Here is a 23,323-nt window from a genome sequence, read left to right as displayed (position 1 = left end):
TAGCCTTCCAATTGGTCAAAGCAAATGGGGGCGGGGTTTGTTGCCAGGAAATGAGTGGCGTGACTCTACGGGCCTCGCATTGTCGCTAACGCACTTTTTAGCTTGTCATCTCACAGCTAACATTCTATTCAGCTTTTTCGTAATAAAGCAGTATGGGTGATGATGAAGAAAAGTATGACGGCATGTTGCTTGTTATGGCGCAACAACACGAAGGTGGGGTACAAGAGGTAAGTCAGTGTGTGGTGACATGCTAGAGCTACCGTGCTAATGCTGAGTGTAATGTGGTTAGCCTGTAAGCTAACAGGCGCACCTCGCCTGCAACGTTAAGCATTCACATACAGAAAAAGGAAACGTCAACTGTTAAACAGGTTGTGGCTAATGTTATCATTATCAATAGGCTTTCTTGTGGGACAGACCACATCCTTACGTGTTTAATAAGTGGGGTGTTTTGTTGAATTCGGCTAACGTGACTTGCAGAGTAGCAAGAAATGTTAAGAAAATCTCATTTTACTTGTTAGTTATTTAGTTAGGTCATTTTCGAGCGATTGGTCTGTATTCTGGAATAAGAGTTTGTGAATATTCGTTATACAAGTAAACATTTATTCAGCACTGAGATGCTGGCTCCCTTGCTGGGTGGTGTCAAGTGGCTGAAATTTCTAGAAGAGTCTGAATTGTCCTTCCGCCCATTTCGTAGCTGATATTAAAGGGACATTTGAATGCACGGAAGGCTGAGAGTCAGTGGAAGGATGAAAATGCTCTTGTTCAGTTGTTTAACCACATTGAATGCAACGATTTGCGGGTAGATTAAAGAAAAATAACAAAATGTCTTGGAGGATTGGAAGAAAAATTGTGATGCTCAATGTTGATGGTATGCAAACTAACCATGAAGCTGATAAATGTATAGGTACAGTTACACAGTTTAAGAAGTGCAAGCATGAAACATATTTACTGATGTCAAATCATGCCAGCAATTCTCATGTGCAAATTAAAGTTGTGATCTTTTGGATGGAATTTGTGACTGCCTATTCCTCTCTGTATAGTTGGTAAACACATTTTTCAGTTTCCTGCGCCGCAAAACTGATTTCTTCACTGGTGGTGACTCAGGGGCCCCGGAGAAGGTGAGTGCTGTCTGCTATGTCAGACTCATACTGTACTATGCAGTCACAGAGACACACTGCCACTTATCTGTCATTTCTTGCCGTCTCTTTGTTTCAGCTTGTCAAAGATGCTTTTGCCCACCACAGCCAGCTCGCGCTGAAGGCCCACAAAGACAAGCTGATGAAACAGGAGAAGGAAAAGAAAGAGAAAGCTGAAAGAGCGGCCAAGCTAGCAGAGGAAGAGAGGAAAAAGAAAAATGAAGACGGTCCCAGAATTCAGGAACTGACCGATGAAGAAGCAGAGAAACTTCAGTCTGAACTTGACAAGGTGAAATCTGTGAACAGTGACGCTCCGCCAAATGAGAACCACTGCCTTTGTTTTGTTCTTAGTATTACTTAATTTATTTTTTATTTTAGAAAAAAAATGAAGAGGAGGAAAAGATGAATGCAACAACAAATTCAGAACAGTCATCTGACAAAGCAGAAAAGGAGAAGGGGGTGAGTGAACAGTTTGAGTGAAATGTTGGCGAGCGAGTTTGGTGTTGATGAGCAACAAAATCTGGTTATGCTGACGTACTCATCTTAATTTCCATTTCCCCAGTCTGACTCAGAAGGGGAGGAGGATGAGAAGGACAAGGATAAACTGAAGCCTAATTCAGAAAACGGAGCTGACCTGCCAAACTACAGGTGGACACAGACCCTGTCTGAAGTTGATGTGAGTGCCTTTTGACTTCAGGATAATGCTTTTACTCTTCATTTCTGTGGAATGCTTCTGCATCACTAACTTGTGGTCACTAAGCCTCTCAGAGTAGGTGTTTTTTGATCTTCTTGCTGCTCAGACAGCCAGATTTTTGCCAAAAACTGTTGACAGTGACCTCACGATACAGATCCTCACCTCTATTCCTAACTGTTCTGAAATAACAGGCACAGTTGTACTGGCCTGTTGTGATGAGCGCATGCTTACCCTGTGCCACTTGCCTCCCCTCATTTTTAACATTACACCTCTTTGATTTCATTATAATGGTCAGGCTGAGGCCTGAATTTGTCAAAAATGTTGGAGAGTTATTGCAGTGTTCGCTTGATGTTGTTAATATTGTATGCTTACACTGTTTACTGGGTAGAAAAGGCCTTGTTATACCAAATAACAAGATATGAGATATGTGGAATTCAAATTCTGTATTCAAAGGTGGCAAAGTTTGGAGCACATGTATCACATGCACAGAGTAAAATGGCTGTGAATGACACAATGAGAGCAGTGAGAGTGAACCAAAACAGTAATATTGAAGTCAGACAGCTACACAATGAACTGAAACTCACTGTAAAGCAGTTTCGGTGTGTTTGGTCTGTTGGGAGCAGAGCTGATAGTAAAGTAAAGCAGTAGGAAGGACCTGTAGTATCTCCCCTTCACACACTGCAGGTGTCAGAGTGTCCAGCAGGAGGTGGGACATGTTCTCCATCAGGGATGATAGCTTAGCCATCATCATCCTATCCTCACCACCTCCACTGGGTTGAGGGAGCATCCCAGGACAGAGCTGACCTTATTAACAAGTCTGCAAAATTTCTGTGAAGTGGTGCACTGTTATTGTAAAAATATTGATTGTAGCCACTTTAAGGGCATTGACACCAGCAGTGCCGTCAGCCCACCATTACCCAGTGTTTTCTATGTAAGCGTATGCTTTGTTGATGTCTCGACACAACACCATTGCTGGCTGACGCATGTCATCTCATTTGGGTAGTGCTGACATGCATCTTCCCGGGAGAAGAGCAGCTTGCCAAATTCAGTTCAATCAGTCTGTGTAAAAAGTTGTACTCCTTTACATTTGCAAGTATCAAGCATCTAAAGCATCTATTACCAACACTTTTGCATTCCTCCCACAGTATATACTACGCATGGTTTTACAAAAAACACTGCTTTGCCATTACATAATTACACATAATAACATTTTATGAATCATTAACTTATTTAATATGTTAAAAGCTTCGTTTAGTAAACATAGCTGTCGCCTTCCATCACATGGGCATCTTGTCACTGAGCATGTTTGTACACAAATGGATCAAATCATTCATCCTTAACTCTTTCGTGGCTCAGACCCAGAAGAAGAATTGTAGGTATGACTGCATCCTCTGTCAGCTTCCACCCTCAGTGTCCTCCTCTGCTGGCTATTGTAATTTTCATATTCGTCGATAAAACAGAATTTAATGTGCAGTATCAATTTTAACATCCTCCTGCAGCTGTCAGTGCCTTTTGATGTCCAGTTCCGCATTAAGGGGAGAGATGTAGTGGTGGACATCCAGCGACGCTCCATCAAAGTCGGCCTGAAGGGACACCCTCCTGTTATTGAGGGGCAGCTTTACAACGAGGTGAAGGTAGAGGAAAGCTCCTGGCTCATCGACGATGGCAAGGTGGTTACAGTCCACTTAGAAAAGGTAAGAACAGAGTGTGTGTGGGTCACCACAGACAGATTATAGCTTTTGGTCTGTGTCTCTTCAGCAACAAAACAAAGAGAGTGAAAGAACTGCTGAGTTGTTGAGCCTAATCAGACTCTTTAATTTCAGATTAATAAAATGGAGTGGTGGAGCAAGATTGTTACCACAGATCCAGAAATTAACACCAAGAAAGTCTGTCCAGAGAACTCAAAGGTAAAAGATTTTACGTTTCAGCCTTGAGGTGTGTTCTGCCCCCCTGTACGTCTGCAGTAACGGCTTCCTGCCCCATCCTAACTGTGTGTTTTTCCCACTGAGCAGCTGTCAGACCTGGACGGAGAGACGCGTGGCATGGTGGAGAAGATGATGTATGACCAAAGGCAGAAGTCAATGGGCCTGCCTACATCTGAAGAGCAGAAGAAACAAGAAATTCTTAAAAAGTAAGTTTCCATTATTCACATCACTGCCAAAAAATGCTTCTACTCAGTTTAGCTCTTTTTTTTTTTATCATGGAACTTCAAAGATCTTTTATTCTCTGTCAGCTGACAACTACGGTGCTTTATTGGCTAAGTCTCCAAAGTAGACTCTGTATCTTTAGTCAGTTTAATAGAATCTTTATGGTGTATAAAGATTTTATTAGAAGGGTGAATTTGAAAGCCTCTTTGGTTTGTTCTTCAGTGTTACATATTTCTGCTCAAGGCCAGGCTCACCTGCTATAAGTGCAGGCAATAAAAGATACTGAGGTGTTTGTACCAGCTCCAGTGTCGTGCACAGACTTGAGCCAGTTCAAGAAGACACATCTGACCTGAAACCAGTTGGATTCTTCAATTCTACATTTGTGTTAGCATCTCACAGCACCAGTTGAACTGACATGTTATCTTTTTAATTGTTTATTTTAATTTCCCTCCACATTATTTGTGTGGGTTTTGGTGCTCTTTTAGCTGTGACTGTGGTTTTGCATGTTTAGCCCATGAACTACAAATTGTGGTTATATTACTCAACTGTTCTTCATGCCATGCCTACAATTTGTAGATTGATTTGCTTCCTTCCACACAGCTGTTGTTTTCGGTTAGTTTCTCTGTGGTTTTCACAGTGTTAACGCGGAGATATGTAATCCATCACAGAAGACGACGAGTTGCCTGATCTGGTGGTGCATTTAAAGGGGAGGTGTTGAGGAGGACTGCTTCATATGTGGAAAAGTTGTTTAAAGCTGTCTGTGACTCCAGAGGGAGCTCTGTGAAATCTGATAAATGTCCTCCAGTGATCTCACCTGGGTCAGCATCAGTTGGGTCTGAAGACAGCCTGTTTGAAAATGAAAACAAAACTGGGGGGTTCAGAGTTAGAGAGAAGTGACCTTCCAGACTTCTGTTGCAGGCTGGAGACTCCAGGCTATGTTAGCCACTGCTAGCATAACATGTCCAACTGTTGTGAGGTGCAGGGAAAGGATCAAACAGTTCGTTCGTTTCAAAATTACTTAACTTTATTTACTATAAAGGATTAAAACTTTAAAGAAAGGGGAAGGGAAGAAATATTCTCGTGGTTCCTGGAGCTGCTGGCCGCATCCACAGCTGGGCTTTAACTACGGGGTACCCCCCCGTTCGGGGGGTGACGTCACACATCCAGGTGAAGGTGATTCCCTCCTCAGGCCGCTTACAAACGCAACACCAACTCTCCGCCTAAACTAGATGGTCAAGTAGCATTGTGGGTATTCTTCACAGTGAAGAACCACGTGTGGAACAAAAACAAGAAATAATGATTTTAAAACTGTTCATCACAGGTCCCACAATGTTATAGGAGTGCAATGTGAAATCAATGGAATTCTGTTTTAAGGATTTACCATTGTATAGAGCTCAGTTTTCTGATTAATAAACATTGCTCTGGTGAGTTGCTGAAAAATCAAATACTTAAGAGAGAGGACACCATGAAGCCAACATTGTGAATTTGGTTGTTTTCTTTTAAAAGATCCAGGAGACTCTGAATTCTCGAGCATCAGGATGTCTTTAAAAGTACTGAATGGAGGAGTATCAAAATAATTGTTGTTTCTAGCTGTTTTACAGTACAACAACACAAATACAAAGGCAGCATGTTGTTCCCTGTGATGGGTTACTGTGGTCAAACGAGTTTCAGGTCTCTGCAAGATGACTTTGATTTGATTGCCTTTGATTTTGCAGTAAAATCAACTGAAACCAAACTGGTCTCATGAGTGAAAGGTCTGCTTAAGGAAAATGGTCAGCCATAAAGTGGAGTATATCCCATTGATGGTAAATGTGCTAAAACATAAAACCACTGGTGTGCTGTTTTAATTTGCATATTAAAGAACTGCTACAGCTCCTTGATACGCAGAGTTGTGTTAAAATGGTGTATAAACCTCATGAACATATGTGATTGTTCAGGACACTCCTGATGTTACTGGGTCATTTTAGGAACAGTAGCCTCCACTGAGTTAGTGGTCCACCCATGAGGTGTCGTGTTAAATATTAAACAGAGCAGTTGTTAACTGAGATAAGACCTGGATGTGGGCTAACGCCAGAGCTTTGAGACAGATGTGAAGGCTTCTCTCTTATCACTGTTGGTCATAAATGACCCCTCTGCGTCCTCCGCTGCTCTCACTTCAGACCAGAGGAGACATGTCTGCTGTTCTGTTGACCTTCACTTCCTCTTTAAACTTGTTAAAGCTGCCACTAAGGGTCTTGTATAGTTTTATAGAAGTTAAACAATACTACTGTGGTGGTGTTCTGAGTTATTTTATTGACACAAAGGTCAAATTTTGTCTGTCCAATGAAATGTAGGGCTCATGCATTTTTTTCCTGTTTGAAGCATTTAAACGATTTACTCATTCGTCAGAAGGAGCCCAGCAGGGGAATGATAAGCCGTACATGTACCAGCAAGTGAGGAGTTTGACAACGATCAAAGCAGTTTTGGCTGTGCTATTATGTAAAAAGTGAATAAACAAATAGAGACGCACCAGAACCAATCTGTCATTTAGAAAGTGTATTTTCTAATTTTAATGTGTTGCTTGTTCCCTTAACAGTCAGATTTTCTTTAATAATGAAATCATTCTGTGTTAAAAAGCAGTATGATTTCAAATAAAAACCTTTGTCTTCCTTTGTGACATTTTGTCTCATGTGTGACTCTGACATGTTCTGTCTCCGCAGGTTCATGGCTCAGCACCCAGAGATGGATTTCTCTAAAGCCAAATTCAGCTGAGACTCAGCTTCACCTGTAGAATCCATGTTAGGATTCATGTCCATCATATCAGAGCCAGCATCAGACCCCCCCTTCTTCTGTTCTCTCCATACTGGACATGGGTTTTGTTGACTAATGTGTCTTAAATACATGAGTTCATGCTTTGCTTTTTTTTGTCATGATAGCAAGATTGATGACTGTAATGCTCACATTCTCCCACTGCATGTGGTCTCAATATTTAAAGATGTGTCTGGATTTTTTTTAAATAAATGAATTTAAAATCAAAGTGATGTGACGTGTGAGTGTTTTGGGGGGGGGGGTTGTTTGTTTTTTTGTTTTCTTAACTGCACTTTCAGGACAGCCTGGTTGTTTACTGTCTGTGCCCCAATGAGGCAGAATTAAATGGTATATGAATGCAAGCAGTCAAATTTAAACTGTTAGGCTTTGTTCATAAGCTTGACAAGTCCAAGGCCAAGAGTCCCTGAACTCAGCCATACATTGTGTTTGGATCACATCCAATCCAGCCGTCACTAGTGGCTGACACTGAGAACAAGTTTAAATGACGCTGTCCTCATGCAGGTTGATTACATAATGCTCCTGCTGTGGATGGCATGGTAGGATTTATAAACCTTTGTGGTTAACTTTATATGTAAAACATGTCACTAGCTATTAAAATTGTCAGATTTTTCAGAATATTTGCAGTCAGGTTACATTGTGTACCAATGAAATGCTGACACACCATGAAGAGGCTGGAAAGATTTCTAGCTCTGAACCACAAGGGGGCAGTGTTTTCCTTTAAGTGTGAACAGTGCTTTTAGAAGGTTGAGTGTGAATCTGTATAGTTTATCTGCAATGAGTACAAACATGAATAATCCTATAAATGTGGTGGAAAGTTGTGGAAGATGACCATGGAGAAATTAATGAAATGAGTATCATAGCTTTAAATGAGTTCTGGCTCATATTTAACCAGTTTCTAAAATTACACTTGAAAATGCTCCGAACAGTCAATTTAGGAGTCAGATGGCAGGATTAATCATGGTTGTCTTCAGCCTTAACCAATGCTGACTCAGGTGACATCACCTGAGGCAACTTATCACACTTCACACAGCTTCCCAAGGAGATGCAAAGGGTTTTACATACTATCTGCAGTTGTACTCCCACCACCTTTAAAGCAACTTTGATGTGTGATCTGTGGATTTTCCCTTTAAGGTTGTAGGTGGAGGTGAAATAAAAGGATTCTTAATATTAACTTTATTTAAACTGAAAGCACATGAAGTCCACCATCATTCAGACATATGTATATGCAGTCATTTACTCCTTTCAGATGGCACTGCCTTGTGTGAACGCAGTGGTTGGGATTTTGTCTGAACCGTGAGGATAATCGACACGCTGCTACCAGTGAGTGAAAGACACGCTTTCTCACTCAGACCACACTGGATATCATGCACCTCTGCTAAATGCTACTTCACTGAAGGCCAGTTTGCTTACAAGTCTTTTCTGCTTGTGTGACCGTCCACAGCTCACTGCACTGGCCTGTCAGGATGGTGAGAGGCTGTCACCATCACTGTGGCGACCACTGGAAACATACATTAGCTTATGCTGGCTAGCAAGTCCTCCTAATGTGTGAAATTGCTCGTGTGGTTCAAAAACGCTCCTCGGACATCTGTTTGATCGGGACAATGGTGTTTTTGCAAAGAGCGACCTGCTGATTACAGAGTGCAGGTCACCGTGTTTGATTTGTGGCCTGTGAGGTATATTACATTTAAAAACCCTATACACTGTGGTATCTGCAAGACTCCTGCCACCCTATGATCTGAACCGCCTCTGAACCTGCCGGGTCCCGACAAAGATCACTTTGGGGCCATTTTCTTGTGTAAAGCTTCTTGTGTAAATGAATCCCTTCCTCTTTCTGACCGTGGCAACTGTTTGTGTCTATGATCAAGGAGATTAACAACGCTCAGCTGGAAGAGGAAAAGAGACAGCGTCGCATTAGCCTGGCAAGCTAACAGTCAGTAATGGATGAAGTCATGAAAATGTATAGATTTGAGTGAGTTCTGGGTCTTAGATTTAGTAGCACCAGTCATATCCAGTCAGGCTTGGGCTCGGTTAGGCCATTGCAGAACTCTTGTACTTGTTGGGTTGGAAAATATCTTCAAATTTGATCTTGAAACACACATTATAACAGTGGAATTCTTTGGAGTTTGCCAGAAATGTAGAAAAATCATGCAACGATTCTGCCATAGACTGGGAGTAGTTGCAGTAGATCAACTTCCAGTAGTTCCGTTTACTGCAAGGGAGGTGAAGCCAGAGGCCTGATGGGATTGCGGATGGGTGGGGCGGCAGTATGACTGTGCAGGGGTTAGGCCACGGAGGCGGTAGAGTCTGCTCAGCTGAGAGCAATGTCTCACCAGGGTACCAGAATTTCTTCATTAACGAAGACACACAGACATCAGAGGGACGGGGTTGGGGTTTTGGGGCGGACGAGGGGGCGGTCTGCAAACACACCTCCCCGACTCGCCGTTCCAGACTTGACAGCTTGTTTTTTGGCAGCGGCCCCCTCGTAAATCACCCGCAAGGCCTAGCACAATGTGACTCACCATCATAATCGCAGTGCTTGTGGAGGCCGCTTCGCCCTTCTGCCTTCTTCCATAAGGCTGCTCGGTGGCTTATTCCTGGAAGTGGAGGAGGGATACGTGAGGGGACACCAGGACAAAGATGGGGCGGGAGGCTGGCATCGTCTTCATCTGCCAGATTTAGAGTTTCACTGTGCCTCAGTGGATGAAAACACAACTTCAGTCCCTGTCTGTATCTGCATTCTTTCAACCACTGGTATACTTTGAAGTTGATGCAATTAATAAACTCCATTTTTGTCACAAAACAGGTGGAAAATTGTTTTACGGTCACAATAAAAGCAAGAGTGACCCAACCCAACATCTGCGCCTGTTTAGAGTCCTCCGTCCTCCACACCTGGGTGCTGAGCACACTCTGTAAAGCGTATTTGGAACACACACTTCCAGGGGTGGAGAGGAGGCCAGTGTGCAAAGTCAAACTCCAATTGTCAATTAGTGAGGGCCAACACAGGCTGCAGGCTGGGGTGTACAGAGCAGATCAGCCATCCTGGAGGACAAAGGCTTCAGTCAGCTCAGGGTCCTCAAATCAGCACACACACACACACACACACACACACACACACAAGAGAGGGAGAGATGGCTCTGGGCCCAGCAGGACCTGTTTATCACTCCAGACTGAGCAAAGACCATCAGCAAACATCCTTTCCAACAAGTCTGGACAACTGCTTATAAACACACACACACACTCACACACACACACACACACACAGGGCTCAGTCAAGTCATTCAACTTCAAACTCCAGTTCAATAGCTATAATGAAAAGTACGTCAGGGCGCCTCACCTCGTCATATAGACACAGCACAGTTACACAGCAGTGATGAGCCGATATGATTCACAAACACTGGTGAATACAGACATGCAGCCTGTGCAGACCTTCCTGCAACAGGATGTTGATGATCCCAAAAGCTGAAGCTCAGATTAAAAGCATCATCTGCAGAAAAATGCCAAAAGAGCTGGGCATGATAGGCAGTTTAAAATAAAGCATCAAAGTCGATCAAAGCAGCGAAACCACAGGTATCGCCACAATTCCACACACTGCTCCCCTTGGCATAAGCTGCCCACATTACCCACAATGCAACGCAGGCATGGCCAGTTCAGTCAGAGATTCAGATGTGTTTTGTTAGCAGAAGCTAATGTAGCCTTGAGCCAGGCTGGGGGTCAGTCGGTCAGTCTGTCCACTACTTTGGCGCAGACTAAAATGTTTCAACAACTATTGGATGGGCTGCAGTGAAATTTGGTCCAGACATTTATGTTCCCCTCAGGATGAAATGTAAGAACTTTAAAACCTCACGCCATAATCAGATCAAAAGTTTAGATTTTATGCCCAAATGCATGCAAGACTTTCCCACCAGCCTCAGCTGTACTTTGTGTTCAGCAAAGGTTAGCATGCTAACACGCTGCACTTAGACGGTGAACATGGTGAACATTACACCTGATGGACATCACCATGTTGGCATTGTCACTTGTGCATGCTAGCATGCTAGTGATAGCATTTAGAAGACCCTGTAGCTTCTTTTAGAGCATCGTTTTGGGTTTTTGACCCCGGCTCCAGTCCCATCAACACAACAGTTGCTTTAACTGTATTCTACCTGCCTAAAAGAGTGAAAATTTACATTCATCAGGTGATCAGAAACACGCATGTTCATAGCATGAACGTTATGCTCACCACAACATGAGGTGATAGTTTGTCTGAACTGTTTTCTGTTTTTTTTCCGGCTGCCCTCAAGTGGTTAAAAAATGAATAATTCAGTATCAAACATCATAATTCACTGCTTATTAGCAACTGAAAAGCAGCACAGAAGTACATTTAGTCAAGCACTGTACCAAATTACATTTTGTCTTGTACTTTGCTTTATGAGTGAGTATTTCATTTCATGTTAGTTTACACTGCTGCTTCACTACAGTGCAGAGGGAAAGATGCTTCGCTAATTAAGATTTTACACACAAAACATATGATCAGAATATAAAAAATTATACAGCTTTATATATTAAACTAGTCAATAGATAGAATGACCTCCAGTTCATCCAACTACAACACTGAAATGCAGCTTAAACATCAATCTGCCTGTAATAATAATAGAAATGAATGTTAATAATATAACATAAGGCTCAGTGAGTACTTTTACATGTTATGTACTTTCACTTCAGTACAAGAGATCTGATATACCGCTGCTACACAGGACTTGTATATCGTAATGGCCCAACATATCTCATTAATACAGGGGTGACACATGCATCTTTTTCTATGAAGAAAACATAATGCTCTTCTCATCTGAATGAATATTCATAATCTGAAGAGAAAGTGGTGTGGCACAGAAATCCACGTCTCATCTTGACGGTTCAACCAAAGACAGCTCCTGTATTCTGTTGAAGCTAGCGGAGATAAATTCCTCCGTTTGGAAAGGCAGTAAAGGGAAGGTTTTCAGAGATGTCAGCGTTTCATGGGGGGACCTTTGCTCCGCCGTGATCGGCCCCGCCAGCTGCAGGTCACATTGCTGCTTCATTACTGTTTGCCTGTGGCCCCGTGACCCTCCGGCCTTCATTTGCACCTCGGTGAGGACCGCTCCATCACCGTTCAGGGGCCGAGCTTCTGTGGGCCTGACACACACATCACAACACTGACATCATGAGTGCACGGCCAAGCCACTGGCCTCGGGTCTGAGCTGGAGCTCAGTCAGACATAAAGTACTTTTACTGTATATTTTAGCTTTGTTTTTATCCCTTGTCAATTTAGCTGATACTGCAAATGCTATTTTTCATTTTTCATTTATGTTTTGTTTGTGCATTTTCTTTTCTTCTGTTCCTCTTTATTAACACATACATTAACAAATAGTGACAGTGTTAAAAATTTGCCCCAAAACACTTTGGATATTACTTTGATTTTCTATGTGTTATATGTAAAACCTTATGTATATGAATTTTTCCTTGAAATATCTCTTCTTCAGCGAACTTATGCACATTTTTTGCTCTAATCATAATAGTACATATAATGAATTTGTGCCATCATCATTTTTGTCATGTCATAACAAGGTGGTTCTCCTCAAATTTTTGGCCTTATAATATTTTTAATGGCAAAATAGTTTATAGTTCTTTTGTGGCAGTATTCTTATATATATATATATATATATATATATATATATACACGTGTGTGTGTGTGTGTATAAATATATATATAGTCAACTTTTATTTTGCATTTTGCATTTTTTTTATCCTGTTGTTATTCCTACTACTATTGCCTGCTGCACCCGAAACCCAAATTTAATTAATAAAGTCTTATCTTATCTTAAAGTTGTGTTGTGCAAATAAAATGGTGAACAGACTGAGCTGAGTTTGGTTCCCTGCTCATAATTCAAAGCTGCATGGCATGTCTTAGCTTATTATATTCAATCCCAGGTGTTAGCATTTTGGGTCTGTATTCAGTACCTTTGACTGTCCTCACATGCAGATCTGAATGTGTTCGCCGTATGTCGCACCGTAACGCAGATTGTAACAAAAGGGTGCCAGTGATGGAAAAGCACCCTGACTGATTTCTTAAACTGGACACTTCTCCATCACCTCCTCATTTCGGTTGCATGTCAGAGAAGCCACATTCACTTAGCGTCGCTGTGCAGACGCTGTTATTTAAAGAAAGCTCATATCAGGGGGCTAAAAGTCTGGTGAGCGAGGTCTGATGCAGCACGGCAAGGAGTTACACCTCGAGACTAAAACCATGGGGTCAAAATGAGAAATGTTATTTTAAGTCGTCTGCAGCATGACCCCTAATGTTTTTCTTATTAATTAAACCACAGTGACCTTTGTTTGCCCTTTGACCTTACAGATAATAAGGCTTAAGGCTTTATTGTTAACGTCTTGCTTTTCTTCTGTGTTTTTAAGACAATCACAAAAAATCTCTCTCACTCACTCACTCACACACACATACACACCACACACACACACACACACACACACACCCTCATTGTACTGCTCAAAGCTGAGAAACAGTACAGTACATTCCTTCTACAAGTTAATAAGTGTGCACCAAACAGACAAAATGAAGCCCGTGTTTGAGAAAACAAACATTTTTAATTTATTATTAAATGACATAAATAAAACAATGAGTTCAAATACAAATACATATTTATGTACAGGTGTTTGTGCAGGGGGGAGGGGTCTTTTTACCTGACAAAACCCTGCGACGATGCAGAAGGCACTTGTGTCTCCAATCTGATCTTGGAAGATTTATTGCAACCAGAAAAAGGCACATTTATATGGAAAACACTGGACATTAATTTATTCTATTTACACACATATACACGTTTATGTTAGCAGAACCATTTCTTTCTTCTCATATATTTAAAAAGAACCTAAAATATCAAGAATTGTTCGGTTGAGTTTTGGTCGTGTAGAGCTTTTATAAAAAGGTGGAATAAACAGGTTATGGATGTGGAATAAGCATGTTGGGAATAACTAAGAGCAAAGAAGGAGTTCCGACCATGCAGCTGTTCTGAGGCTTAATATTCTAGTGTGACACTGTCCAGCATGGAAGGACATGATTGTCTTTCAAGTTCTGTCTTTGCATGTCAGCTCTGTTCAGTATGATTCCAGCCTAACTTTATACCTTTTTTAAATCAGAGGCTCTGGAATGAATAATCTAAGATCTTTCACAAACAGGAGCCACAGGGGTCCTTGCAGGTCTTGTGACGTCTCCTCCAGGATCTTTTATTCATGGGTTTAGTCCTGCTCCTAAAGCCTCCAGCCTTCAGATGTTGAAATTTCTAGCTGCCGGCTCAGTAGCTCTGAGCCACAGGCGCCCAGGATGCGGTCAGCCTGGCGATGGAGCTCTCGAACTGGGCCTCCCCGACACTGACCTCGCTCAGGCTTGGGTCGTACATGGAGGAGGGCGAGGAGACGGGCAGCGAGGAGGTCAGGCCCGTGTAGGAGGAGCCCCTCAGGAACTGGGAGGTCAAACCTCCAGGTATGGAGCCTGAGGCCGAGCCTGAAGGGGTGAGGGTAGTGCCGGCTACTGACCATAGGCTGGGGTACTGACTGTGAACGAGAGGGACAAAAAGCTCATTATTATGGTGGTACAGGAACTTGGAGTGCACCCAGTAATGTTTCCATTGCTCACAAACTGCGCCCAGATAAAACTACAAAAATAAAAGGTGACGAAGGTTTACCTGGAATTGGATGTGGAGTTGGTGGTGTGGGACAGAGTGCCCATGCCCGTGGAGTTCGGGATCTGAAGAGCAGACCAGCTGTCATGAGCGGGCAGAGTCCCTGAAGTGTTGTCCATGTAGTTGTCTGAAAACGAAGCACACATCACAATTTAATGCCAATCCTCCCATTTATTGTGATTCCTGGGATGTGTATAGACAATATATAAAAGGTCTGTAGGGGTCTTACTTGTGCTGGAGGTGCGGTGGGGGTAGTGGCTGGGATATGGGGCCGCTCTGTGGCTCCTCAGGCTGGAGTAGCGCTCGCAGTAGGAGCCAGAGGCGTGGCCTGCCGTGCCACTGAACTGAGGAGGGCTGCTGCTGGGGCAGATAGGACTCTGGCCTGGGAGGAACCAACCTCCAACTGTGGAATTACACAAGGAAAATCAAAATTAATTAAAATTAGTAGAAGTTCTTTGCAGATTTCTTATGAACATTATTCTGCTTGTTCAGAAATGTGGAAATCAATGAAACTCACGCTGAGAGTAGCCAGACTGTTGGCTGTCTGCACTGTGATCTGGGACGTCTTTATGGTCGCTCCTGCGATCAAAAACAATATTAGATGCTATACAATGACAAACCCAACTTGATCATGTGAGGAAACATGCGAGGTTTGACTCCATACCTTTCTTTGGCGTCCAAGAAGGCTTTGGCAAAGGGGTTGTGCTTTATCTTCAGAGCAGTAATCTGTGGAGGACATGACAGCTGTTAGCATTTCTATCCACACTCAAGACAAGTCAATCGAGTCTCAGGAAAGACATGTGCTCCACGCACAACTGACCTCCTCATTCTGGTAAGCAGTGACAGCTATGAACTGTGTTTCAGGGAAAGACTGGCTGCTGATCATCTTCTGGATGCCGCCGACCTTCACGATGTGTATCCTCGGCTCGTATTTGTGCAGAGAGTTCAGCATGATCTGTGGGGAAAATTCATCCAATTCATGTTACTAAATGTTTATTTTATAGCAATCCACAGGACTACTATTTCACCCTGTCAGTTTAGTATTGCTCCCAGATCAAGTGAGGATAAAGCAATGAAGTGAGTTAAAACCAGCGGTATTATGTGAAAATCACACTGGTTTCTTGAATTAAGTGGTTTTCTCTAATGATCCACATCATTATATCGGGTCTTTGAATCTGATCTGAGTTTCTGAAATCAGTTGAAGGATTATATTTAATATAAAAAATAAAGATTAAATCACTTTTAAAAGAATATATCCTCCAGTTTGTGTTTTAAATCCTGTAGACTTAATGTGGCACAGCTGAAACAGTGCAAAAAAGCATGAATGACACTCTTTGGTGCGTGTTGAACCGTCTCCTCACCTGTCCGCCCCCGTTCAGCTTGTTGGACAGTTTCACTTTGCTGAAGGACACGGGCGCTTTCATCCAGTGCGCTCCGAAGTTGGGGGAGTCTGGGTGGATGTAGACGCAGCTGGGGCTCTGGGGCTCCGGTTTGCCACCGGGGACCCACTCCCCGTTCACGTACTTCCAGCGGTTGTTGTCCGCGGCCACGAAATCCAGCAGCACCGAGTACATGGCGTTGGGGTCCAGGCCGCTGACGCTGGCCCTCAGCACCGGGAACATCCTCCTGGAAAACATAAAGGATGGAATTAGTAAGAGTTTGTTTAGTTTGTGAGTGCATTTTGATAAAGTTGTTTTAAAACACATCATTTAATTTTAGCGTTTATTTTAATTCAGGTTCGCTGGTTTTTAAAAACCTCCCAAGGCCTTTAAGACTAAGAGCAGCACTTTTGACAGAAAGTGTGAACCCGCTGGTTCTCAATTAAAAACCTGCTTTTCACCTCTAAAAATTAAGAACATTTTTACAAACTAACTTCCACTCCTCACACTGAAAACCCCGTGCGTAAAAACCGCTCAAATCAGCGCGGCCTGTGCGTAAAGACACCACCGCGGCCTCCCCACAGGCTGATGGTTCGTTAGACCTACCTTCCAGTTTTGGTGACAATCATCTCGTTGGTCAACTCTTTAAACTTGATCCATAAGTCTGCATCGTCCAGAGTCAGTTTAATATCCCTCTCGGACGCGTCTCCCTTCTCGCTGCCCTTCTGGAACTCGCTCTCCACGGCGCTGAGGAGATGCTCCAGGCGCTGGTCAGGGTTGGAAGAAGTCATATTTCCAGGCAGCGTAGACAGACCTAAATCCAAGACGTTTTAGTGCTGGGGCTCGGTGACTCTGTGATAGAGAGAGAGGGCCCGAGTGATTCTGGTCCCTGCAGCCTAAGGCCTCATCATTTAAGGGCTCCCCGAGACCTCATGGGGTTGTGGGGCGTGGTTTATGCGCTTACATCTCGCGTCTCAGACGTTCATCGTCTCCAAACGCCGCCCCCACACCAGGCTGAACCTCTCCCTACAATCTAACAGATTGGTACTTTTTATCAAATCAACTTCTACCTTTAAAGTAAAATTTTGTTTTCCTCAACCAAACTCTATTCAAAAAAATCTATATTTTTCCAGCTTTGAGAGACGTTAAAAGAACGAGTTTGCTGTCGAAAATGCTGCTCAGGAGGAGTTTAGGATTTACAGTTTGATGCCTAAAAATCTGTTTAATCTATTGCAGTTGATGTCCTACATATTCAAAGCTGTGCGTTCAAACAAAAGAAGGGAAGCGAGGGGAGAGCTGTGCCTTTGAACTCAGTTGTATATTTGCAAATAGTGCTAATCTTTTGTTGTCTCAAATCCACATGGGAGAGGGCCTGTGTTTACTGAGTATGGGCCATTAGGGCAGACTCTGTGTTCCTGTTGTGCCAAAGTGTGGACGGCCCACAAGTGATGCCCGGATTTGCATAATGGGCCTGCAGGACTCCCTCTGAGACTCTGATATTAAATATTTCAGCCAGTTGGAGGGTGAGAGTTCGACAGTAGGTGTTTATCCTTATTTGAATAGAAACATTAAATTACTAAACCAAAAATTTAGGAATTGTCTCACTGTCTCACGTTGTTTACCAGCAAAATCTCTCTGCTCTCTGAGCTTAATCAGTCTAGAGGGACTGTTTGTACCAACCGCTGAGCTGAATGTGACTTCTGTTAATAGATTCCTTCCCTCTTTTGCTTTGTCTTTGCATACAGTCATGGAAACTAAGTACCTTTACTCAAGTACTGTCCTATTTTCAGTTACTTCTTTACTTCTTATTCTGCCTTATGCTTCTACTCCACCACAAATATTAACAGAGCTGACAGATGAACAGTTTACATCCTACTCCTACACTGGCTATTCTTTCTTTTTTCATTTTGAGTGAACATATGGATGAATACATGAAAATGCTAAAAATAACTGCATTCATTCGACAGTTCTAAATAATCGTGATGACATTTCATTTATATAGAAAAAGTTCTGACTCAATGTGCTTCACAAAAGCATCCACACAGAGAGACAGATACATCATTTAGGAGCAGAAACAAGTGAGTGTATGAAGTAGTTCAAAATAGCTCCACCTGCATCAGAATGCTGCTTACACATTAATGCAGTCAGTAATAATAATCTAAAGTGTAATATACTCAGTCATAAAACACTAGAACGGGGCATTTGATGAGTATTTTTTTCTTCCTGATATGTTTGCTGCATCTTGTCGCTCTTGATACGGAACATTTTAGCATTTTTACACAGTGATGCTGTTTGAAGGTCTGAACTCTTCTTCCGCCACTGCCAATCACATTTTCTTTCTGCTCTTCGGTCTGAGTTTGAGTCACTTTGCCTCAGTGTTTCCATTCTTCTGCTGTCACATCCTCTACATATTAGTATTTCTTATGAGAATAGTTTTATTCTAAACAAAGCCAGTGATGATTTTATAAAGTATATAGAGTAGTTACATTAGCTCCACCTCCATCTGCTGCAACATTAAAGTGCATCTTACATATTAATGCATTTATAACTCAAATCCAATAAAATAATGTCAATATATAGTAATATCATAGAGTGACTGTGTGGCTGTAACATGTCTTATACTTCATCAATTTTCTTTGTCCTGTGAAAAACGTCTTTTTGAACATACAGATCATTTTCTCAACCCAGAATTAAACCCTCAGTCCTTCATTTGATCTGACACACTCAAACTTGGAGATACACGGTGTTCACTGCACAGGGACGATGTGTTTTATGTTGCAGTATTTTTACATGGTGTTGCTTTTGTTGAAGGACAGCATACGTCTGCCTCCACTGTGTATTAATACTGGGCTCCAGGCACTATTCATGACAATGCTGACATTGTCCCCTCTGATCCTGAGAAAGGTTTCTATGTTTCACATGTGAGCCTCCTTGTTGTTTTCCCGTCGCCTCTGACTCCACCGTCTGTGATGTACTTGGAATTGAGTGAGGGCTGTGGAGCGCGACTCCACTTTACTACACCACTTCCTCCAGTTCTACAGAGGCCATAAATGTAAAGGGGTTCTCTCACACCTTTCCATCCCGTATCATTCAGTGGCTTCTTCCTTTTCCCCCAGTGTGTCTGTGTGTGTGTGTGTGTGTGTGTGTGTTTTTTTTAATTTTGGAGGCTGAGAGAAAGAGGCAGAGAGTGTTAAAAAGTGGCTGCATACAGGACCTAACCCCCACATACCGTGCCTGTGGGCTTTGCTAACCCCCGACACTCGCAGGAAGCTGCCTCATAACTCCAAACTGAGGTTTACATCAGGAGTCGTGCCTGTCCGATCAGTCAGGGATGAGTCGTTTGTAGCCACAGCAACAAAACAATCTGTTAGCTGCACTTCAGCTGTGCGTTGGGGTTGTCAGAATCATTAAAGCCCAAAAACATCCTCACAGTTTGACTGACAGGCCGGGTCCAAACTGAGGTAAAGGAGGAGCATCTCAATCCCACACGGTGAGCGAACGTCTGCTCTGTAATATGAAGTTTACTTGAAAAGGTTTCCCACGCAGCCTCTCTCCTCAGACACACACACACCGCTGCCGCCCGGCGAGCTGAGGGTTAACCGAGGCAGGCCCCGCTCTGGCATCGGCACACACTCACCTAGGTGAGAAATATTGCAGAGGTCTGGTGCTTCACAAAGGGACAGTTATAACGATGCATATTTTCCAGAGGACTTCGCTGGCCTAAATGAGTAAACACAAGGGAGGCGGATGAGTCAGTCCTGGGAAGAAAACACACACACACGCACACACACACACACACACACACGCACACACACACACAAAGTCGGTTTTTCATGAATTATGACATAAGTTCGTTACTGCACAAAACAAAACAGTGACTCAAGCTCCAACTTTACTGATAAGCAGTAAAAATAAGTGGATATGCTGCTCATCACCATGAGTCTGATATTAAAGATCACACAGCTCTGTGATGGATCAGATATACAAAATGTGATGTATGTGAAAGACTCTTATATGGTTGGCATATTGTATGTTATGTGTTTATTAGTCTGTAACTCACCAGGGCCAGGGTCACCATTTACACCCCTCAGACAAATAGGGCCATGCATCAAAAAGGGCACTTCTTAAAGTTTTTATTCTTTTTACACTCAATTATGTACATTTTCTGTAATCTTGTTATTTAAAGTCTGGTGGAGAAATATTAAATTCTTTATCCATCTTGGCCAGAACCCTCTTGAAAAAGAGATTTTTTATTTCGCAGAGGCTTTCCTGCTAAAATGAAAGTTAAACAATGAATAAAGGATCATACTAAAAAAAAAGATTATGTGAGTGTCAAAAAAAATAACCTCTTCCCCAACCCTGTTCCTGTTAGCCTGTGAAGTGAATCCTTTTCTCTCTCCTCAGCTATTATTTACCCAGTTTCAAGCCCTATGTGATCATACTTAGATCATAGAAAGTTGTGGAAGAAGTCCTCAGATTAGGTGAGAGCACATAACTTTTTCTGAACAGCGACCAGTGTGACCACATGAGGAGACAACAGAAGGACAGCACCTTCCACAGTAACTCTCAGCATTTAAGATTCAGCTGCTTTACAGACGCCATAGACGACCAGACTGAGCTAAAATGTTGTGTAACAGTAGCAAAAGTCCACAACAATATCTGTAATAGCTTAAGCCAGTCAATGTTAGCCACAATAAGCCACTGTTCATACCAGACCAAGTTAGGCTGTAGCAGCAGAGCTCCTCGGTGAGGTGAGTGGAGTAAGGGGGGGGGGTTTATTTGCATGAATTAAGATGTTCATTTGGAAGAGGAACATTGTGTTATTGTTTCTTTTAAAAGTCACAATGTTGCTTTAGCAAAGCCACAGTGTGAAAGCACATCATTACAAGTGAAGTCCTCCATTTAAAAATCTTATTTAGGTACATAATAATTCAAAATAAAGTCAAATATAATGTTGTTAAATATAATATTATACTATTGGATTGTTGTCACTGATGCATAAAGGTGTTAGAGGCATTTAATGTTGTTGCTAGTGGAGCTTATGTTCTTGGCCAGTTTAATTTATAACAATGCATCATTATCTACTTAATTATGTATTTCTAAATCTGTAGAGTTCTGTGGCAGCCAGACAAATTTGGAAGTATAAAGTAGAATAAACTGCAAATATGCAAGCGAAGTACAAGTGCAGAAAGAACAGCAAGATGAACAACCAGCAGCTACCACCTCCACACATCGCATAGAGAGCCCACCAGTAAAGACTGAGAAGTCCCCAACACACACACACACACACACACACACACACACACACACACACACAGCCCCAGCCCTCTCTGATGTGGATTGAGCCATGAGCTTCGTCTGTCACTTTTGCGTTTCCACTTCAAGTTCAGGAAATCTAAACTTTCCTCTTCTAATCACCCGTCCCTTTGAAAGGGATAAAAAGAATTAGTGGGGACAGTAATTGCCCCCCCCCCGACCCCCGCCGGCCCTCATCTAGGTGCCCCACAGTAGACCTCGGGACCTTTGGCATGCTAATGAAAGGAGACTCAGCTTTGACACTACGGGGTCTGACCCAGCCACTTGTGGGGAAGGAGAGCTGCTGAGGAGACCACGGGGAGGACAGTCCGCCTGGTCGGCATCAACATAAGCTTCTGTACGGGAGACTGTTTGACTGTAGGTCTGAAGCAAGGCATTGCTGAGAGGAATGAATAAAAGCTGACTGTAGAACCAACTTTAAAACATTCAGTAAATGACGATAAACGAGAGAATCCTCATCAAAACGCTTTTTATTGGCCTTATAATATTTAGAAACAGCCAGACTTGCACATGCAGACCGCTGTCCTCAGGTCAGACATGTCATACTGTTTAGTACAACCACAGTGTGAGTGTAAAACCTCTTTATTCCTTCTTGCAAGTAAACAAAACACTGGTTTGATTTATCTTGGGTGAAGTTACATTTGCTCAGATTAGATGAAACGTTCACTGCTCCTCTGTGAAGGAACAGAAATGGTCTTTTTTTTAATAATCTTGAAAAAGAAGGCATAAGGCAGGTTGCTGCAACAGAATGGTGATAAATTGACGTCAGAATATGCTTGAAGCAAGTTTGTTTTGCATTGAAAGGTTTTTTTCACTTTTTTAAAAAAACAGGTGGTTAGAATTAGAATTATAGACTAAAACGATGCAATAAGATGGACATTTTTTACAGGAAGGAATGCATCATGCATCACACAACAAACTGTGTGTATACAGGTGAGATCTTTTCAGTGTACAGACTCCTAGTACACAGAGTGTAAAGAATGCCTCAATAAATACTGCATGGATAATGAGTCACTGTATGTGCAGAGGCGGGTCAGTGTGCATGTATTCCAGCTGCATGTACAGTATATCTCCCTCCCTCATGCTGTATTAAAGCTCTGATTGTTGCTTGTTACTAATCTGTGCTTTTAGTTTTGTGTAGTGTGTGTGTTGGGTGTGTTTTGTGGATATTATGACGAAAATTCAATGAGAAGAAAGGAATATACCAAGATTAAGAGCATATTCTGCTCTAATAAGACACAACAGGTGTAAACTCTCCAGTGTAATGTTTCATCCTTCTTATATGTTTAATTTTGTAGTGAAACCTACAAATAATCATTGTCTTGATGCTTGTTTTTTCGTTTTTTGGTTGTTGTTTTTTGCTGATTTATATTATCAGGGAATAAATCTCCTTCAGCACTACAATACCAGGTTGACAGACAGTGCCAGTATTTGATTGCTTATAAATGCTTATTTATATAGATCAAAATCAATACTGTACTATACACAGACCTAGAAACACAGGGAAAGTTCTCATTAATTTATGGTTTCCACCGCTGTAGGCGGTGAAGGTGTACTTCGCACATATTTCCTTCCTTGCAGGCTTGTTTTTGCCTGTTTCCAGTTTTTCTCCACTGTGATCGGTGTCGCCTGATGTAAATATGAGCAGCTGAGGTCAGCAGACACCAGTGTGTGAGAAAACACAGTTAAATCTCCCTGCAGCAGCCCCCAGCTGTGTGCACATGCACCCACACACACACCCTGCGGAGTGAGATCACACTTCAGCCCATCTCCATCTGACGTGAAGAGGGATCGACTCGGGCTGCGCTGGGAAGCTGTGAAAGACATTAGCAAATATTAGCAGATATTCATCATGACTTTGGGGTGGATCATCACAACCGGGCCCCGCTGTCTGCCCGGGAAGGCTTTTAATAACCACCTCAGCCTCTGCCGCAGGACGCTCTCTCTCTGCTGTGGCCTGGGTGGGTGAGTTTTTTTTTAGTGGGAGGCTTGAATGGGCAGGGGGGAGATCAAAAGGAGCGAGGCCAGTTTCCACTGACAAACAGTAAGTGTTAAAGACAGAGGATCAATGATAGGTGCAGCCAGCAACATTATTTACCCAGAGTCAGAGGACGTGTGACTTCAGAGCTCATCACCC

General features: G+C 42.6%; 2 protein-coding genes across 2 annotated transcripts; one reads left to right on the top strand and one right to left on the bottom strand.

The window, feature by feature from the left end:
* Positions 1 to 50: 50 nt before the first annotated feature.
* nudc (nudC nuclear distribution protein) lies at positions 51 to 6,987 on the top strand. The gene is made up of 9 exons (XM_041955273.1): positions 51 to 227; positions 1,041 to 1,118; positions 1,216 to 1,425; positions 1,515 to 1,595; positions 1,699 to 1,812; positions 3,330 to 3,524; positions 3,654 to 3,737; positions 3,843 to 3,961; positions 6,677 to 6,987. The coding sequence occupies exons 1-9, from the start codon at positions 153 to 155 to the stop codon at positions 6,726 to 6,728; spliced, it is 1,008 nt and encodes a 335-aa protein (XP_041811207.1). The 5' UTR covers positions 51 to 152; the 3' UTR covers positions 6,729 to 6,987.
* Positions 6,988 to 14,104: 7,117 nt separating this feature from the next.
* tbxta (T-box transcription factor Ta) lies at positions 14,105 to 16,661 on the bottom strand. Its single transcript, XM_041955755.1, has 8 exons — positions 16,477 to 16,661; positions 15,853 to 16,117; positions 15,312 to 15,446; positions 15,156 to 15,217; positions 15,009 to 15,070; positions 14,721 to 14,894; positions 14,495 to 14,618; positions 14,105 to 14,363 (listed from the first exon to the last, which is right to left on the bottom strand). Exons 1-8 carry the CDS (start codon positions 16,659 to 16,661, stop codon positions 14,105 to 14,107), a joined length of 1,266 nt encoding a protein of 421 aa, XP_041811689.1.
* Positions 16,662 to 23,323: the final 6,662 nt, after the last annotated feature.

Source organism: Chelmon rostratus, chromosome 16, assembly GCF_017976325.1.
Source record: "Chelmon rostratus isolate fCheRos1 chromosome 16, fCheRos1.pri, whole genome shotgun sequence".
Lineage (NCBI taxonomy): Eukaryota > Metazoa > Chordata > Actinopteri > Chaetodontiformes > Chaetodontidae > Chelmon > Chelmon rostratus.
This window is presented reverse-complemented; position numbering and strand designations above follow the sequence as displayed.

Bases quoted from the DNA above. Each gene is read 5' to 3' on its own strand.
- nudc (XM_041955273.1), top strand. From the start codon at position 153: ATGGGTGATGATGAAGAAAAGTATGACGGCATGTTGCTTGTTATGGCG. The intron at 228-1,040 runs GTAAGTCAGTGT...CTCTCTGTATAG, and splicing joins ACGAAGGTGGGGTACAAGAG to TTGGTAAACACATTTTTCAG. The intron at 1,596-1,698 runs GTGAGTGAACAG...CCATTTCCCCAG, and splicing joins AAGCAGAAAAGGAGAAGGGG to TCTGACTCAGAAGGGGAGGA.
- tbxta (XM_041955755.1), bottom strand. From the start codon at position 16,661: ATGACTTCTTCCAACCCTGACCAGCGCCTGGAGCATCTCCTCAGCGCC. The intron at 15,218-15,311 runs GTCAGTTGTGCG...TGTCCTCCACAG, and splicing joins CTGCTTACCAGAATGAGGAG to ATTACTGCTCTGAAGATAAA. The intron at 14,895-15,008 runs GTGAGTTTCATT...GTAATTCCACAG, and splicing joins ACAGTCTGGCTACTCTCAGC to TTGGAGGTTGGTTCCTCCCA.